The sequence below is a fragment of the Leptonychotes weddellii genome, chromosome 13 (genome assembly GCF_054177405.1).
Source record: "Leptonychotes weddellii isolate Sample4059 chromosome 13, ASM5417740v2, whole genome shotgun sequence".
Taxonomy (NCBI): Eukaryota; Metazoa; Chordata; class Mammalia; order Carnivora; family Phocidae; genus Leptonychotes; species Leptonychotes weddellii.
The window spans coordinates 53129211-53142835 of NC_138381.1; the positions used below are offsets into that span (position 1 = coordinate 53129211).

Here is a 13625-nt window from a genome sequence, read left to right on the forward strand (position 1 = left end):
TGTGTTAGTAGAGTCAGGGGAGAGCCTTTATTCTAACCAAAGAACCATCAATTCACCTTTGCGGAATTTGTGACTGTGGCGCATTTGAAATGCAAATTTTATAAATACAACTATTCTGACTGAGGCAGTAGGGCAGATAGACAGCCATAACACTGACTTCAACCCAAGTGAAACAAGATAATGATGTTAATATTTGTTCATGTTAGATTCTTAGAATAATATTGCTCTGATGGATCAGATCAAGAAAATGAAGCATGGAATTCTTCCAAGATATGAACATTTTAATGGAGTTATCCTATGGATTGCAATTGTGTTTTAAAGCAAAAACAGAATGACTTGGAAGCACACATCTAGAACATGGAGGTTGCAATTCCTATAGATGAGACTTTTTTTTGGAGGGGGGCGCGGTGCAGAGAAAGAGGGAGAGAGAATCCCAAGCAGTCTCTACACTCAGCGAGGAGCCCAATGCTGAGCTCGATCTCATGACCCTGAAACCGAGACCTGAGCTGCTTAACCTACTGAGCCACCCGGGTGCCCCCAAACATTTTAATAACAATGAGGATATTCTAGTCCCCAGTTTATGTGGAAAAACAAAGAAAGGAGTCCAAAAGAAACCCAAAGGGAAAGACAGATGTGTTGACACATTAGGACAGAAGCCTCATCTTCCCATCACAAACCCTGACCAGTGGGAGATAGGAGGACGAAGCTGGGCAGATAAATTCCTTTCTCTCCCCTGGGACCTCTTCGAGCTCCTGTGTATATCCTTCCAGGGCGTCTGCTGCCCCACTGCTGAGTTCTCCTCATAGCTCCACACAAAGCAGAAACCAGCACAACAACTCATTCCGAGAGGACAGGATGAAAACCCCCAAAAGCCCACACCAACACTACAACACGGGCACTCCAATGGCACTCTTGCACCCTCTATACCCCTCTTGGCAGCAACAAACTGAATGCACAAACCTTGAAAATGTTAAGCTTCTAACAAATTGGATTCAACAATCACTTGGTTAATTGAAAATGGTTAAATTTGAAAACACTTCTTTACAGAGGCAGTCTATGGATTACCGTTTGCCATTGAAAGGATCATAGGATGTTCATCATATGTGGTTGAATGAAAAGCATAATTAAGACAGCATATCAAGAATGAACACTCTCTTCTACAAAGAGAGGGAGGAAAAGAGGGCTCCTTTTACCTTTCCAGTGCTCAGATGGGAGAGTGAGTTCTCAAGAGTATGAATTTGTGCCACAAATGTAGTCCAGAATGAATACCGTGTATGCTAGGCAGAAGTGGTTCGATAGTTCCACAACTAAACAAATACTGAGTAATTAACACATGCTAAGCACTGCACTGAGCATTATACCCCTTTAAGGACACAGAAATCTATGTCTTTATATTATCAAATCATAAATCCAAAGAGATTTTGTTTGTTTAAAATTGTGAAGACTAAGAAGAACAGTAGCCGATTCCTACAAAGATAAGGAGGGATAATATAGTGCGCTGGACTCCAACAATGAATGAGACAGAACAAACAGCAGTAGGCACATGCAGCAGCAGGGAAAGTATTTTTAGCTCCAACATTAGGCAATGTCATTATAAGCACGATTAAATCCAACAACAAGCTGCCAAAATGACTGAGAAATTGCCATCACTGGAGAGATGCGAGACTGCACGGAGGGACAGCAGACAAGGACGGCCTGAGGATAACTAAATCAGGCCTTCGAGGGTTAGAGGCATCAATGACCACAAAGGCTGTGCAGACATTTCTCACATGGTGTCCACAAATCTAGATTCTAAAAAGCATCCACCTGAAGTTCTCATCCAAAAGTCAGTCCCTCCTCCCTGAAGCACTAGTGTGGACTTGGCCTTGCACACCTAATACTAATAATTATCATAGTAGATACTACTAATAATACATATAACACTGATACAATAATATATATATAATGAATATAATATGTATAATATAATAACATATATAATACTATGCTTTTAAAATGACAGACAGCAATACAGGCACAGATGTCTATCACCTCTAAAAATCCAATTTTAGGAAAAGCAATTAGAATTATTAGAAATATGGTCATACGAAAAATTTTCTATTGCTATTTTGCTTTGAGATGGTCAGGCAGCAAGCTACAAACTACAGTAGTCACTTTAGAGGACCAAATTTCATCAAAAGCAGTTACCTACTTGAATATTTTATCAGAATAGGTAAGTAGATGTCAAATACTCTGTTTAGACCATACAGAAATCTCTCTTCAGAAACACTGTTATTACCACATGAAAACAGCAGGTTATAAAGAACCCTGAGCCCTTTGATATGAAGTTACCAACACACACAGAGTGAGATATCTGAAGAATGGTCATCTAATGTAAATAGCGGAAATTAGACTTATTGTGAGGATCATTTCATAATGTATAAAAATATCAAATCACTATGATGTACACCTGAAGCTAATATTGGATGTCAATTATCCTTCAATTTAAAAACTAAATTTGAAAAACAGTGGAGATATCTGGGTGGTGGGATTTTGGATAATTTTACTCTTGGCTGCATGGCTTTTGTGTGATTTTTCTAGCAGAACAAAACTACAAAGCAAAGCTCAGGACCCAAACTGCTGGATTCAGATTTCAGCTTTCAGCCTAATGGGCTGTGTGATCTTGAGCAAGTTACTTAACCACTCTGTCCCTCTGTGACCTCACTTATAAAGAGGGATAAAAATAGTCCCCAGTTCAGAGTGCTGCGAGAGGACTAAGCATGTTAGTTAGTACACGGAAGGCATGAGAACACTGCGTGGAACATAGCTAGCCCTCGGGAAATATCCGCTAATAGAAGAAGCAGTAGTACTGCTAATACTAAGCCAGCTCTTGGTAAAATTGACTAATGCTCATTAACAGTGAGTGGCTGCAAAAGCAACTATTTCATGACCAAAAGTAAAAATGGGAGCAAGAAAACCTCTCTGCTTAAGTTTAAATAACAACCAAAAAACCAAACCCCAAACCCCAAAAACCTAGCAGATCTACATACTACAAATATACGTACATAGTAGGTAAAGAGGAAGCTATGTAAAGATGAGATCCCTGAGTATACATTTTCTCCTAGGATCACGCCTTCTCATTTCGGAGGTCAGCAGGCACAGCAGACTAACAGAGTTAAAGAGGTGCTCTAAGTAATGGCTTCGTGTGTGCAAGTCTGTGCTCTCAACTTAGCAGCAAAATAGAAGACATTCTAATGAGGTTAGCATTTGTAGGCCAGAAGATTCGTCCGGATTAAGAAGAAAGACATCTTTAAAACCCTAGTAGCCTTAATCTACAACTGCTGGAGTGGGGACTTGTATAAAATGAAAGTTACAGAAACACACACTTGACTTGTTAGGAGCTGATAAGGAAAGGGATGCATTATCCCAAACCCTGGATTCTCTTCCTTTGAGAGAGAGATAATCAATAATGGAATTCAATAGTGTATTAGAAGGTGGTAAGAGCTGTGGAGAAAAAGGAAGTGAGTGGAGCAGGGACAGAAAAAGGGGAAGTGTTGACATTTGAATAGGGTAGGTAAAGAAGGTAACACGTGAGCTTGGATCAGACGAGGGGAAGCTCAACCTATTTTACTCCTTAATCATTAGCTCTGATGAAAGTTTTGAGTAGGCTGGAAGCCCCCAGTGAAGGCAAGCTAGTGGTTATCCCCGTGTGTCACTTATTCTGACCACCCCTTTCAACTTTGATAATATACACTCTAGTGATTACACGAATATCCTGTCTGTGCTGGTATTATTTCACTTTTTAAAATCTAAAAACACGAGCTTCTTAAATAATCTTCCCCATCAATATTTTTGGCAAATAAAAGGAATGAAGAATGAGACAAGTCATTGGCTCCTTCTGCTAACCCAACGTCCATTGCCCCATTTTCCAGTAAGAGAACCCATATTTTCCTCGGGTAACTAAGCCTACCGGACTTCCAACCAGTGTGGCTGATGGCAGCCCCTACCTTTAGGGGTAAAGTGTATTACCAGGCCCTACAAATAAGAGTGCCAAATCCCCCATGAACGCTACTACACAGTGTCAAGTTCAGGAGTGGGACACATGATCATGCTGAGACACGGGGCGCAACTCGCGGAAAAAAGGTACTGTCATCTCTGGGGCTGCTCAGGTGGCAGAATGCAGGCCTGGAGTCACTGATGCAGCCATCCTTGCCACCCTTGGGGAAGGGGAGGAAGTGAGTCTGCCTAAAAATGAAGCCAGTCTAGAGGGAAGCAAGCAGAGAAACAGGAATAGAGCCGGGTGCCTCTGACAATACATTTGGGGGACTTGATGAACTTGGCCCTATCTCAAGAGGGCTACCCCATACATTTTCACACAGTGGAAGAACACATTTCCTTTTTTGATTAAATCACTGAATCTGGGTTTCTGTCCCTTGCAACCAAGAGTCTTGCCAAATACAAAGAAACCTTCGGGAACCGGGCTCAGTATTTTCCCTAGAAAGCCAACAACTTACCCGTTCCTGCCCAGCAGTGTCCCAGATGAGGAACTTATGAAGCTCATTTCCACAAGGCACGGTTTTGGTCATAAAAGATGCCCTGAAAAAGAGAATCAACATCTCCACGTTACCAGGCGCCCCTCAATCTTCACAAAGACTCCTGTTTCACACAAGTTCATTTTGCCTCAGCAATACTCCAAAAGCTCCCTCCTGGGGGACCACTAAGAGGAAAGAAGGGCTGCTAGAGTCCTGTCAGCCAGAAGAAAATATTCTGCATTTTTTGTTAATCTAACTGGAGGTTTAGGGAAGGAAAAATTTTTTAAAAAGAGAAGAATGCATTCAAAGCACTGTGCTTCCAAAAACACTGTCCTAAGATAGTACGCTCAATTGTTCTAAGATAATATGCCCCAAATCTCAGGAAAGAAAATAAAACCTAAGATTTTAAAAACATATTATTACAACAATGAGGAATGGACCGGGCAGCCCACATCACAGTGTGGGCCTTGTGATGGCACACACAGAAAACTGCCTTCCATATGCACCCATGCTATGCATCCAACACTAGTAGCAACTAATAGAATACCGTATCTCATTCCCACCCTGCTTTTATACATGCAGGGGTAAAGGTTGGTGGTTTACCAAATATTTACATTTTCTCCATTAAAAAAAAAAAGGATTCAAAACTCTCAGTAGATAATGAAACACTTGACACTTTCTTTTTTTTGTATATTTCCTGTTAATAAATGTTTTCTTTGCATTCATGAAAGACATAAATATATAATACGTGGAAAGTTTATACCCTTGACTTTTTTTTTCTGTGAGATAAAGCTTCCCATTCATTAAAAACTAGTGGGTCTCCCCAACAGTGGGACAACCAGACACGATAAGCCTCCTCATGTGATGGAATAAGAAGCACATACATCATCTGTGCAGCATTCTGGCCAAAACCAGTTCATCTGAATGTAATCATAAGAAACAGATTAGGCAAATCCAGAATGTAGAGCATTCTACAAGACAACTGGCCTGAATGCTTCACGTAAGTCAAAGTCATGAAAAGCAAACAAAACAAAAGGCAGGAAGATTTTTCTAGAAGCTAAATTAAGAGAGAAGAAAGAGATAAAACAACCAAATGCCCCTTGGATGCATCTAGAATTAGGAGGGGAAAATCTTTAAAAGACATTTTGAGGACAACTGGGAAAATTTAAATTTAGACTATATGTCAGATACTATCATTGAATCAAAATTAATTTTCTAGGGGCACCTGGGTGGCTCAGTCAGTTAAGAGTCTGACTCTTGGTTTCAGCACAGGTCACGATCTCAGGGTTGGGGATCAAGCCCCTCGTTGGGCTCCACGCTCAGTGTGGAGTCTGCTTGTCCCTTTCCCTCTGCTCCTCTCCCACCCTCTCTCTCCTCTCTCTCTCTCTCTCAAATAAATAAAATCTTTTTTAAAAATTAATTTTCTAGGTGTGATAATGGTATACTCACTATGTTCTTTTTCTCAGGAGAGGCACAGTAGAGTTTTTAGGGGTAAGGTATCAGGCTGTCTACCCTACTTCCTATGGCCCAGCCGACCCACCATCCAGCACACAGTACAGCCCTACGTCACTCAGCACCCATCCCAGTAATGTTTCCTCAACTTCTCCTACTTTTCCCCAAGACTAAGAGGCAAACTACACAAGTCCCAAGTAGAAAAGCCTATGTCCCTGAAATTCCCACACAACCCTCACAACATACTCACACAACGCCAAAAGTTAACAGTTCTATTTATCAACCTACGATTGCACTAAATGGAAATTCTAAGCAGTTTTCTAAGTGATATGACCCAATATCATCAAAACCACAACTGTCCCATGACACTTTATTTCTTTTAAAGTGCTTAAAATATACACAGACTACTGATAAGAGCAAATATATTCCAAAAATGGAAATGTCTTTATTACTTTTCCCATTACAAAAGCAATATATGGACATCCCAAAAAAGAAATTCAAAAAATGAAAACAAAGGAGGAAATAGAAATCAATTGTCATGTCACCACCTAGCCACAATCACTGCTAATAAGTTGGTATATATCCTTCCAAATTATGTTTATACAGTGTTTACATCCGTAATTGATCATACACTACATTCATTTTGTTTTCCCTCCACTCGATGTATCATGGATATCTTTCCATTTCTGTGAATACAGATCAACATCATCTAAAATGACTAAATAGGGCGCCTGGGTGGCTCAGTTGGTTAAGCGACTACCTTCATCTCAGATCATGATCCTGGAATCCCTAGATCGAGTCCCGCATCAGGCTCCCTGCTCGGCAGGGAGCCTGCTTCTCCCTCTGACCCTCCCCCTCTCATGTGCTCTCTGTCTCTCTCATTCTGTCTCAAATAAATAAATAAAATCTTTTAAAATAAGTAAGTAAGTAAATAAATAAATAAATAAAATGACTAAATATTCTATACCATGTTATGGCTTTATTCACTACCCCAATGATGGACATTTTGGTCACCTATTTTCCACTATTATGATGATGATTAAATGAGTATCTTTGTACTTATATCTTTGTGTGCTTGTACAACTATTTCCTTAGAAACAGACATGCCACACTGGGTGGGAGCAGCCTACACACTCATGACGACAATGTAGGAGATGACCTTCTCCCCTCCAATCCTGATCTTTCAAATCTTTTCCAGTATGATAAGGAGAAATGATATGTCATTCCCATTTTTATTATGCTTCTTATAACTTTGAACATCATTTTAGTGTTTATTTGTTCACTTGCGTTTTTCTTAGTAAATATTTAGTTTGTGACCTTTGCCCACTTTTTGGTTGGGGTGCTCATCCTTTTCTTATTCACTTCTTGAGTATTTTACACTAACCTTTTGTAATAGTATATTTTAAATAATATTTTTTCTGGTTTAACCTTTGGCCTTTAACTTTGTTTAGAGAATTCTTCCATAAACACCTTTGGTTTTGTTTTTACTTTGATGTAGGCCAGATTTTCATTCGTTCTTCAATAAATTCTAGGCACTAGGATAAATAATATATCAACCCTGCCCTTAAAAAGCTCTCAGGCTTAGAAAACTAAGTTCATGCCTTTAAAACCTTAGAACCAGAGACTTTTAGAGATGGAAAAAAACATGAAATATCCAGGCCAACCTCTTCACTCTACAGACAAGGGGGGTAAAATCTGAGTCCCGAAAGACTGCCTTGTCCATGGTCAAAGAATCTCTCAGCACAGTCAGGAACAAAATGCAGAGGGCTGCCCTTGCTTCCAGCAAGGTAGAATGAGTGTTTAGATAGCCCCTCAGTTTCCTCATCTGAGAAACAGAACCAGTATCTACTTTGCATATCTGGGGGGCTGTTGTAGGGTCAAATGAGGGAATGATACCTGTGAAATTCCTGCTTGATACACAGTAAGTCTGCGAGGAACAGCTTTAGTATAGTCGTCATGCAGATCACACACACACACACACACACACACACTCATGTACATACCCCTCTGTGTTCCTCATTTCCTGCCACTAGAAAAAAGACGACTAATATTTGAAATGACGACTGACAATCCTTGTTCTTTTGGTTGTTTGGGTTGTTGTTTTTTTTTCTAACAGCTTTGCTAACATTCAATCTTAAGAACCTCAAGCTTCTTTTCTTCTCTACAGATTATCTTCCAGAGTGGTGGAGGGGGGAGCCTTGGCAATGCTGAACTGACTTCGTTATCTGTGGGAACCAAAATCTGGCATAGAAGTAACACAATTACCTTGTAAAAGTTGAAACAGAAAGGGAGACACACAACACACACACACACACACATATATGTTCAAGATGTCAACACAATCTGCTTGAATAGCAAAGCCAAGATTTTTCATTGTGAGTCACAGAAGACGATAAGAATGAACTCTTTTGATGCTGAAACGATGACATTTTACAGCCCGTGGACTTTCCCCAGTGGCAGTTTGATCACAGTGGGAAGAACAAGGGTGGACTTTGAAAGTGGACTCACTTGGTCTGAGTCATCGTTCACTGCTCACGGCTGTGGTGTGCCTCAACAAGTCACCTCACTGCTCTGATTCTTGGAGTCAGCAGCATTACAGTGAAAAAGGCCCTGGGCCTGGGGCCTGAACTCAAATGTCTACAGGACTAGGCAGCAACCATATAAATGAGCCAAGCAGACTAGGTGTAAAACTCATACTGATAAAAATAATAATAACAGTAAACAGCGGGAGCGCCGTGGAAAGGAGAGAGCCCGCCCACCCACACAGAGCACCCAAGGCTCAGATCCAGCTGGCTCCTGCCATGTGGGCATGTGCACCGGCTACGCCAAGTCTACTGATTTTTTAAAAGAAGCCAGAAATGCAGGTTTATTATGTAAAAATCTCCTGATTCTCCATTACTGGCTTAAAAATTTTAAAGCACTGTGCAGGCTAAACAAAACTCATCTAAAGCCAGAGTCCCAGCACACTGAACCCAGCAACTGGAGGATGAGAACTGCAGTCCGTATATAATACCTTCCAAGAAATGCTTTTGTTCCTGCTAGCTTTAGTTTTCTGAAGCTGGAGTCTGGAAACACTTTTTTCAAAATCATAAGAGAGGATAAATTTTGAGTGGGTTTTTTAATTGGGCAATTGAACTATATCAGGAAAGGACAACAGATAAGAATGGAAGAGCCCATCCCAACCTTGACTCCAGAAGAAAAGTAAGGAATGTAGACAGCAGAACAGCACAGAATTTACAGTCACTTAACATTATGTTTATGAAGAAATTTTAAGGTATGAGAAAATGCTTAAGTTTGAAGTTTAGTGGAAAATAACAATTCAAAATCATATATATAAAAATGTTTCAAGACCTAAAGCTGGTAAGTGTACAGAAAAATAAGGACAACCTTTCTGAAAAACAATTTGGCAATATCCATCAAGAGCCTTAAATATGTTCATATTCTTTGAATTATTCCATTGCTATGAATTTAACGCAATGAAATAATCAGAGGTACGTGCAAATATTTATGCCCCAGGATATACATTATACATTATTTAAAAAGTAAACAAAAAAAATTATAAATAACCTCAACAACTTAAATGGAAAATACAGCCATTAAAAATCATTGCTTTTAAAAAAAGTTTTTATTTATTTATTTATTTGAGAGAGAGAGAGAGATTGAGGAGAGAGAGGGCAGGGGAGGAGCAGAGGGAGAGGGACAAGCAGACTCCATGCTGAATGCAGAGCCCAACACGGGGCTTGATCCCACGACCCTGAGATCATGACCTGAGCTGAAACCAAGAGTCAGACCCTTAACTGACTGAGCCACCCAGGTGCCCCAAAAATCATTGCTTTTTTATATAATGATGTATGTCAATTATATCTCCATAAAAGTGGGGGGAAAATCCTTTTTTTAAAGACCATTTAGTAACATGGAATTCATAATATAATGGTGAATTACTAAAGATTTTATATACACATAGCAAAAACCCTGGGAGAAGATATACTAGATATTTATGGTAGCTACTCCAGAAGGCAGATTATGGGCAGTTTGTTTTTTCTTTTTAAGATTTTATTTATTTATTTGAAAGAGATAGCAAGAGATAGAGCATAAGCAGAGGGGAGAGGGAGAAGCAGGCTCCCCAAAGCGGGGCTCCATCCCAGGACCCCAGGATCATGATCTGAGCTCAAGGCAGACATTTAACCAACTGAGCCACCCAGGAGCCCCAGATTATAGGCGGTTTTTATATTTTCTTCACTTTCAATTTTTTATTAGTATATAATACTTTATAAAAAGAGAAAATAGTATTTCCATGTTTCTAAAGATTGTGATATTATAAGAAAATGTTCAAAATATATTAAGAAAATAGGATAAAAAACTGTATGTATACTATGATTCCAATTTTTATAAGTTCTGTGGTTTTTTAGAATGAATATGAACTTTTATAATCAGAAAAATTAGACTTTACTCTTGACTCTGTCAAGGAAATATACAGTAAAGTGTTCCTTTTATTTTGTCTTCTAAGAAATTTGTATTCATGAAAGAAAAATAAGGCAGAGGATAGAGAATGCATGCTGTGGCATGGCAGGTAGAATATGATGCCATTTTTGGTTTTAGAAATTATGTATTTGTACACCTGCATAGACACAGAAAATACTTACAAGAAGCATGTTAAGTATGCACTTTGGACCCTAAATATTGTTGATGTAAATTGAAGAAAATGGGATCAGAAAGCTAGTAAAATCCTCTGACTTCAATTTTTATTTTACATTTTTATGTATGGTCTGAATTTTTCATGAGCATTATAATTTGAGGAATGAATACATAATTTTTTAATTAATGGACTATTTAGAGAAGTATTAGGTTTACAGAAAAAATGAAGATAAAGTACAGAGAATTTCCATATAATACATAATTTTTTAAAAGCCCAAAACCACCACAATGCATTTCTTAGACAAAGCAGGGTCAACAGGGTTTGACTGATTGTCTCCAAAATGGGTACCAATGATCCATACGGCTCCCCCTCTGAATGATTGCCTCCCACCATGAGGTGGGATTTATTTCCCCTCCCTTGAATCTGGACTGGCATTATGACTTGCTTCAACCAAGATACTGTGACCCAAATGATCCACCTCTTAGAGGCAAATAGTCTTGGAAGAGAGAAACAAGGTCTCCCTCTGGAGCAAAGCACAGACATGTTTACTGCCCATTATAAAAGATTTGGGTTCCCTAAACTTGGGGGTCCTCTCTTATAATTCAATCCACTGCATATAGCATATCATCTGATCCTCTTCACGTCACCCTACAGGAAATTAGTGCTCCAGGAACCAATACAAAATGAGAATACTCCAACTGCTGCTACTTCCCCTGTGTCTGATCCAGAGTTGTGTGTCCTCTGCCAGCATCCATGAAATGGACACAGCTAACTTGTTCTTGATGCATATTTTTTGTGAACATGTTTCTTTAAGGCACTTTTAACTGCAAACTGTAGTGGATTTTCTCACCTACCCCACTCCAGCCACTGGCCTATCAACCAACTGCTGGAGCATCTACTTATGCCCTGCTATGAATCTTCTCCACTTACAAGTGATAGAGACAATCACCCCTGTGCTCATCAATCCTACAGTGTTGCCAAAATACAGACACACATTCTTTCCCTTCTGAAGAAAACAAAACCTTTGCTCTCTGCAAAGAGCATGATATTTTCAGGGAGAAACTTTAGTGAGGCCAAGTTCTAAGAGAGTGAAAAAGCAAGCACCTGCAAAATGGCACAGCAAAGCACATCTGGTAAAAGCATCTGTAGGAAAGGGGAAAACGGAATAGGAAAATGTCCCTATATTCTAAGGTTGGGGTCTCAGAGTGAACAGTCCACCTCCCCTCCCCAAGCATAAGAATGGAAATGCTAACACTCAATTAATCCATAAAGGAAAATTCATCTGCCCCCACAGACTCTGGACAACTGTGCTGTGTGAGTGGACAGTATTTCCAGGTTTACTGGCAGGAACTTAAAGCTCGACCTTCAGGGATTTGTCCTGTGTCTCATCTTCCATCTGGAAATAAAGCCGATGTGACTTACAGAGTAATGCTCTTAGAGATCAAGGAGAATGTCTTAGGCTGAAGCCCAAGAAGCCAGTCAGCTAGGAAAAAAGAATTATTGACAGGGACAGTAAGCCCAGACATCCTGCCTAAAAGTCACTGCATTTCTGTCACAAAGTCTTTACAGTTGGGATAGATTCTCATTGGCTGGGGTGAAAACTGCTTGAAGGCTCAGGCACAAAGTGACCTCTCGGTGTTTTGGGAGGAAGAAATGTGAAAGAGAAGAACATACAGGAACTTACCCAATGGTCGGGCTGATGTTGTGGTCAAAGTGATCCTGGACAAATCGACACACGATGCTTGATTTCCCAACCCCGGTATCCTGGAAAAGATTGAGGACACACAGCCATGAAGACCAAGGGTATCAGTTCTAACCTAGTATAAACATAGAACCAGATGACAGGAGAAGTTACTTCTCATCGGTGGGAGTAGGAGAGGAGGATATTTTCTTCTATTTCTTACCAGTATTTTCTACAAGGAAATTGTATTGCTTTTGTAGAAAGGAAAGAACTATGGTAAAAATAAGCTTTAGAAACATGGCCCACATACATACAATAATTAACCCAGAACTCACATGTTCACAGTATATGTATCTCCAGAAATTCGAAAAATTTTGAAGGGGTCTAGAGGAGAAGTATGGTAACACACTGCATTGTTTTGGTAGAGATAAAACTGCTTTTGTTCAAAACCTTTAGCACTCAAAAACTATGTAATCTATTTTTCTAAGTATCACCCAGTAAGATTTATGAATTCTAATGTCTGCATTTCTAACATTTGTTCTTCAGAATCTAATGGCTGCATAATAACCTCCAATTCTGCTTAATTATAAAAAGGTCTCATCTCAATGCTCTTTCTGTTAAATAATTCTTTAAAACTGATTAGGATAGAGGTCCATTACACGTTGGAAATCAAATACATGCATTTCTTTTTTTTTAATGATTTATTTATTTATTTTTTACATATATATATTTTTTAGTGTTCCATGATTTATTGTTTGCGTATAACACCCAATGCTCCATGCAGAATGTGCCCTCTTTAATACCCATCACCAGGCTAACCCATCCTCCCACCCTTCTCCCCTCTAGAACCCTCAGTTTGTTTTTCAGAGTCCATCATCTCTCATGGTTCGCCTCCCCCTCCGATTTCCCCCCTTCATTCTTCCCCTCCTGCTATCTTCTTTTTTTTGTTGTTAACATATAATGTATTATTTGTTTCAGAGGTACAGATCTGTGATTCAACAGTCTTGCACAATTCACAGTGCTCACCATAGCACACACCCTCCCCAATGTCTATCACCTAGCCACCCCAACCCTCCTACCCCCACCACTCCAGCAACCCTCAGTTTCTTTCCTGAGATTAAGAATTCCTCATATCAGTGAGGTCATATGATACATGTCTTTCTCTGATTGACTTATTTCGCTCAGCATAACACCCTCCAGTTCCATCCACGTTGTTGCAAATGGCAAGATTTCATTCCTTTTGATGGCTGCATAATATTCCATTGTATATACATACCACATCTTCTTTATCCATTCATCTGTTGATGGACATCTTGGCTCTTTCCACAGTTTGGCTATTGTGGAC

General features: G+C 39.6%; 1 protein-coding gene across 2 annotated transcripts in view; it reads right to left on the minus strand.

Annotated features, from left to right (window-relative positions):
* RAB31 (RAB31, member RAS oncogene family) overlaps nt 1–12507 on the minus strand; it is a 31363-nt gene extending 18856 nt beyond the window's left edge. The window contains exons 1-3 of one of the 2 annotated variants that reach the window (XM_081801591.1): nt 12284–12507; nt 7967–8204; nt 4494–4575 (exon numbers count right to left, since the gene is read on the minus strand). In XM_081801591.1, coding sequence (XP_081657717.1) covers nt 4494–4575; nt 7967–7983 — 99 coding nt within the window. In that variant the 5' untranslated portion in view covers nt 7984–8204; nt 12284–12507. The remainder of the gene's footprint in view (nt 1–4493; nt 4576–7966; nt 8205–12283) is intronic. The other variant, XM_081801593.1, reaches the window with a different exon arrangement.
* Between the last annotated feature and the right edge of the window lie 1118 nt (nt 12508–13625).